This window comes from Buceros rhinoceros, unplaced genomic scaffold, assembly GCF_000710305.1.
Source record: "Buceros rhinoceros silvestris isolate BGI_N320 unplaced genomic scaffold, ASM71030v1 scaffold10602, whole genome shotgun sequence".
Lineage (NCBI taxonomy): Eukaryota > Metazoa > Chordata > Aves > Bucerotiformes > Bucerotidae > Buceros > Buceros rhinoceros.
In genome coordinates, this window is record NW_010397149.1 from 23,335 (window position 1) to 29,780 (window position 6,446).

At 44.8% G+C, this 6,446-nt stretch overlaps 1 protein-coding gene across 1 annotated transcript in view; it reads left to right on the top strand.

The window, feature by feature from the left end:
* The window catches only part of LOC104502203 (clavesin-1-like), a gene marked incomplete at its 3' end in the record, with an annotated part of 18,147 nt that extends 15,949 nt beyond the window's left edge, over nt 1–2,198 (top strand). Inside the window, 1 exon segment of the mRNA XM_010146141.1 lies at nt 2,024–2,198. Coding sequence (XP_010144443.1) covers nt 2,024–2,198 — 175 coding nt within the window.
* Nucleotides 2,199–6,446: the final 4,248 nt, after the last annotated feature.

The window sequence follows — 6,446 nt, forward strand, 5'->3', positions numbered from 1 at the left end:
GGGGGAGGGGGGGAGACACGGGCAGGGGACAGCGAGATTGGTTACACACCAAAAAACTGGGTGCCATGTCTCCCAGGCAAATGATTTCTCCTGGAAGTGCAGGGTAGTGCAGGTGAGTTAATGCCTGGTAACCTGTTAATTTATCCAGACCCCCAAACAAAGACTGGAGCTCCTCAGCAGAGAGTCCGCGAGGAAGATTCTGCGCTCAGTCAGATGAAGTATTTCATCGTATTTACAGTGGTTTACAGAAGGTGCCTTGTGTACACTGTACCAAAATCATTACAGAGCCTGTAAAAGATCAGAGGCAGCAGGATCATGACTATGAATTTGAATGTTCTGTTAAGGAAACTTCTTCCCACAAATGAAGGATGAAGCGTTTTCTTATCACCGCGTGGCCCTATTGTCACACCATCAGTAATAACAAGTATTTGGTTTGCAAATCACAGGTTTTGAAATAAATTCTGAATAAAAATAAACATCAGGTGCCAATCGGATTGGTCCACCATCACCTTACGCGGCTAAGGAACACGCTCCTTCAGCCCGTCTGTTCAGCACAGCTTCCCCGTACAGTCTGGAGGGGTCAAGGTTGGCCTGTTGCTGCACCTGGGGGACGAGTGGTCTGGTACCCAGCAGCAACAGTGTGAAGTATCTTCATGCTGCATGTATTGCAGGTTGCCTCGGCAATTGTACTTCAGAGAAGCTTGTAATTCAGGCAGAAAGCACAGTTCAGGAGCAGCTTTTTCAGGGGACGTGGTCATTTCCACTTGAAACCTGCCGAGAGAAAAAAGAAAGACTAAGAAATCACATCACTGTTTACTTCTAATAGAGATTTTTTGTGAGTTGCTGCCATCAGGGGTAAAGGTCTTGATGGTGGAGAAGTTTGTTTTGACTGCACGCAGGTTTTTTCTGTCAGGCGGAATTAGAAACGATGCTTTAGTAGGATTAGGTGACTTGTTTTAAATTAAAGAAAACAGCAGAAAAGCATTAAATGAAATCTCCATGGGAGAACACGGTGTGAGCCTTCCCTGTAACAGACCTCTGCCCGCATCAAAATTTGAGCTTTCCTTGCCTGGTGATCTCTAAAAGAATCTGTTGTCTGTAGATCATCTTACCGGCCCGGGCAGACGATGAGGGGCCTGATTCAGCTTTCTCAGGGGTAAATATGGAATAAGTCATTAAAGTGTCCGACTCACTTCTGTAAAATGCATGAGATGGAAGGAGAGAGCGGCCCAGGCTTCTCAGTACAGTCTTTCATATTAAAGAAAACATTCCCACATTTTCTTCTCCATCATTTGCCATCTCCTTCAGGGCCTCCAAGGTTTCTAATTATTCTCCCAGAGCTGAGGGAAGCCTTGCAGCCAGCCTATTGGTAGCTGCTGATTAATAAAGAGCTCCCATTTTTGAGTTGATGCAGCTTTTTTCTATGTTGCCTTTGGTTCTCAGCAATAAGGCAACAGTCAAACTGTGCTGTGCAAAGCCTTGGACCGCTCCCTCCGCTCAAGCAGGAAGCCAGGGAGCCTAGTTGTAAGCATAATATTTATATTAACGTCAGACAGCTTTATTTCCTTTTCTCCTTTTTTTTTTCTTTATAATAGAAAGAAGTGGCGGGGTGGGGGTGGGGGTGGGGAAGCAACAAAAAACCCCCTGGTAAAGTATATCCAAAGGAGCAGGGACTCAAGCTGATAACCTGAATCTGCTTCATGTCACCGCAGAGAAGCATTTTGCAGCTTAGCAGCTTAGCTAAGCTCTGTTGTAAGGAATGCTGGAAGAATCAAAACAGTTTGATTCAGGGTTTGTTTTATCTGCAAGCCAGCGAGCAGGACTTCGCACGTCAGGCAGAGGAACGTGAGTTGTGCAGTGGGAGCACTTTAGTGACACCTCTGAAGCAACTCTTTTCAGGAGAATTCTACCAGAATAAAAAGCCGTCCCTTGCTCATGTCCCATCCACAGCAAACCTGAGTATCTTGAGGGCTGAGGGTAACTGCAACCATTGATTATTGGGTTTTTCCTGCTTTGGCTTTAGGAACTCCTTCATAGACATCCTTCGGGCTATCCTCCTGTCCTTGGAAGTGCTCATCGAAGATCAGGAGCTTCAGATAAATGGCTTCATTCTAATTATAGACTGGAGCAACTTCTCCTTCAAGCAAGCCTCCAAGCTTACTCCGTCTATCCTCAAACTGGCCATTGAAGGGTTACAGGTAGGTGGAGGGTAATGTGTGTATTTGCAACTTCCATTGCTGCAGCCAGTGATTTTTTGCCTCATCAGGCACGGCGCAGGGTGAAGGATGGGGGGGAGAAAATAATCCAGAACACCTCCGCATCCCATCCGCTTGCAGCATGGATTGATTTTCAGATGCTTCGTTTTGTCTTTCCCTTCTACTTCAGCTGTAAATCAGTGTAACCAATGCGTGTGTTACTCACTGCAGCATTAAGAAGGACGGTTAGAGATTTGAGTTTTAATCCATCAGACAAGTCGGGGGGATTAAAACCCAGCTGCCTCTGCCTTCTGGAGCGTGCAGTCCACGCGCAAGCACATCTGTGTGCAGAGGGAGGGTGGCAGGAGAAGAGAGCAGCTCCCTCGGCAGATGGAAGCGTGCTGCCGGGTTCACACAGACACACTGGAGTTGGGGGGAAGTGAGGAAGAGGGAGGACAGGCTCCCTGTTGTGTCCTCATTCTGACTGCCTTCATTTGTCACACAGGGTCCTCTTACGTTATGGTTCAGAGTGCTCAGGGGCTGCGCGTCCACTCGGCGCTTGCTGGTACCGGGGCAGGTGGGGCGCGAGGACAAGGCAGCTGGGGCCTGATGGGGCAGCCTGAGGGTGAGGATAACCTGTGCTGCTCAGAGACAACTTCAGCCCTTTCCACCAGAGTCTGAGCCCTTCTCTGCTCTTAGACCTGAGATGGGTTTTTAGGTTTGAAGTCGTCTGACACAACCTTATTCCTTGTGGGCATTTGAGAGAATACAAGGAAGAACCTGTGGAGAGCACCTTGTTCAACCCGCTGCTCAGAGCGGGGCTGATTTCAATCTTAGACCAAGTTTCTTAAGGACCCTGTATTTCATGTAGCTATATATTTAAAAGGAGAGATTTTATAAGTCATTGTTTTTCTGTTTATTTTTAGGACTTTTCAGGTATCCTGCAGTCATAAATACCTTAGGAATAGTCTTCCCTGGTGTGTGTGCATCTTAATTTTAACTTATATCCTTAGAAAGAACAACTTGCTCAACTAATTTTTTGGCTAACAAATTGTCTACAGTTAGATCATGATTATGTTCTTATTCAAATATGAGGTAGAAAAATCTGCCAGCAATTTAAAGCCTGCGTTCCTCTTTGTGGAGGAATTTTCATTTATTCTAACAAATCTGAACATCAAGCTGTGAAATTAGTCCCCAGGACAATACCTTATCTTCTCCTGCTGCTGCTATCACTTCAGCTGCCTTCCTTCACAGAATAACATTCTGTGGCTCAAAAAAGCCCCCTCCAATCAGAAGAAAGAGAAAGCCAAGTGACATTCATAAGGAAATCAAATTCCAGCGATGGGTCCTTGGGCCTGTCCAAAGTTTGCACTTCCAAGTCTGCAGTCTTCATCCCGTCTGATTTCCGGCCACGGTGCCGCCAGGTTGTCTGCCTGCTGCGTGGAATGAGGGCACGTGTCTGACAAACATTGGGATGGCTTGGGTTCCTTGTTATTTGTCACTGTGCCCGTCCGGATCCTCAGACAGGCAGATTACGTGGCTATCCCAGTCCTTTCTAAGAAGAGATGATAAGAGGGGTGATATTAAGTACTGTGCAACTCTAGTGAAGTGGAAGGAAATAAAATAACTCTCTCTTACAATTTCTGGTGGGGTTGAACCCATATGTTCATATGTTGGTATTTGAGCCAGGAAATTCTAGCCTTTCTGTCTGTAATAGGGATTTAAATGCGGTAGCTGAACCGTTTCCCCGTGGCTTTTTAAGCTCTCATCTCATTCAGTATATCAGACCATCACTTGCTAAAACACAGAGCTCTAAAAAATAGTGCATTTAGTAATTTAAACGTATGTATCTTTTTCTTTGTATGTATTTTTTTCTTACTTTCAAATTGCTTTAAGCCAGTCAATATATTGGCAGTTTGTTCTTTTGCATTTGTTCATTCAGCTTATTTTTGTCCTCAGATTGCTGCTGCAGTGTGTTAGCACTGAGTGAAGGGAAGGGAAAGGTGCATATGCTAATTCACCTCTGTTGCAAGACCAGCCCTGGTCAAATCTGACGGACTTGGCCGCAGAGATTAATGTGTTGCTGTTATATAGGATGCTGTTACGTAGGATGCTGTTATATAGGATCCACATACCGTAAAGTGTGTAAACGCTCAGGGAGATGAAGTGCGAGTTACGTCCCCACACGGCTGAGAGCTCGTTTTGCTCAGTGCTACTCTTTGTCCTGCTTGGATTTCTGTTTGCATCACACAGGGTAGTTCACTATAACTCAGCCGGGCACCTACTTCGTTTCTCGGTTGTTATTTCATGACCTAGAAGCAGCCTAATGTCTGCGCTTCGAACAGCAGCTGTCTGGAGGCTGTACAAGTATTCGTACACTATGGCGATTCTCATTATGCCTCAGCAGTGCCGGGACAAGCGTGTTCTTAGTGCCTAAACCACCTCAGACCAACGAGCTCTGCTCTTTTAGCACAAGGCAACTGTGAGCTCATAGCCTGCTCCTTCCTAGACCTTACTGATCTTTTGAGGTTTAACACATTCCAGAGAAGACTGTCATGTGGACGGAAAGATGGGGAAAGAGATGTACATAAAACCAATCTATTTTGCCAATAACTTGATGAGTTTTGACTTCTGATCTTAATTCTTTTAATGTGAACAGATTTTTCCCTTCACAGCGTATTTTTCCCCTCTGTCTTGTCATCTGTGAAGTTATACTCTGGGTGTCATGCTGATCTTATAATTATCCTATGATGGCAGACAAAATTTAATTATGGCTTAAGTTAACCAGAGACTGATCTTTTGGCATTTTGCACAACAGTTTAGAAGCATCAGAGTCTAATGGCAAAGGCAAGGAACCCGTGTTGCAGTTGGGAAGCAGGTAAAGCAGATGAAACCTGGGCACTGCAATTCCTCCTTAGCAGGCAGTATGTCTGGTACCGACCACTGCGCTTGAAGACCTCTAATAATCATGAGAGTTACTGCTGAAGTGTGTGTGTTGCAGTGAACATAGTCTGGGCGGCCAGTGAAGACCAGAGGGTGTAGTTGCTTTGCCCCCAGACGGGATTTTTGATTTTAGGGAGCTCCTACCAATGAGTCTAGAGAACCACAGATTGCTTCTGACTGACACCAGAGCTATGTACTGCAGTTTGTGTACATACATGCTGGTATCCATGTAAAAATTCCAACAGCTAGTCCTTGGGGTTGAAATGCAGCAACTTCTCCAGCAGCATCCGGAAATAGTCCAAAACTTCCCACCCAGCACAAGGTCTGCTGCCGTATCCCGGCCGTGTTGTTTTTTTCCCGGATAATTCCGTAATGCACAATAGTACTCATGTATCACAGTGACTCTCACCAAACAGCCCTATGCCTACTTTGTGACCCCGATGAATCACTGCAGGGTGATCTTTAGGGTTCAACAAGACTGTGATTCGAATTTCACCGTTGTTGCAGCAAATAGCAGTAACAACAGGGAACAACCAAGATCAGCAAACGGGGATTTGTCCCCAGCGTATCTCTGGAAATAGCCTGACAGAAGTTATGACCAACAATGTCCATTAGGAGGGCTGTTAAAGTTCTTCCACTGTTTTAAATTATCTTCAGTTTATCATCATCCAGTGCAAATTGGAAGCTGGTACTTCTGAGAGGAGGGGGAAATGAAAGGAAATCAATGACGCTTGACTTAACACCTTAATCAGATGCTGGTACTGATAAAATTCTTCTGAAAAAAAAGATCTTTGTATAAGGGGAAACTGTACGAGCTTCTCTTTGAAAATTGTTGAAGGTGCATTTGTCCGGATCAGCTCTGATGCTGAGCTCGAGTCAGATAATCAGCTCATGGGTTTGTTTGACATTATTGAGGTTATGCCACTTCAAAGTCCGTGAAGAAAACAGAGAACACCTCCCAGCAAGAATGGTTTCACTGAAAACAGGCAGCTTCAAGATCTAATGACATTCACATCTGGAAAATGGCTACAGGTCAGAATTCAGCAAATGCTGTAAGATGTAGCAAAAAAAAATCTATAGCAAAAAAACTTCCTTGATTTCAAGTCCAACTGATTTCAAGGTCAGTTTGTATGAAATGTAAGTCCGCATGTTTACACAGATACTTGAGTGAAACCATTTCCAATTTGCACGTTGAAAGCATACCAAATTTTTCCATTAAATGCTGTCTCAAAAGTGCCCAGATCTGTCCTCTAGTTATTTTTTCCTCCACATTAGAATGTGCTTCGTCTTAGAGGCCTTTGCTGAACC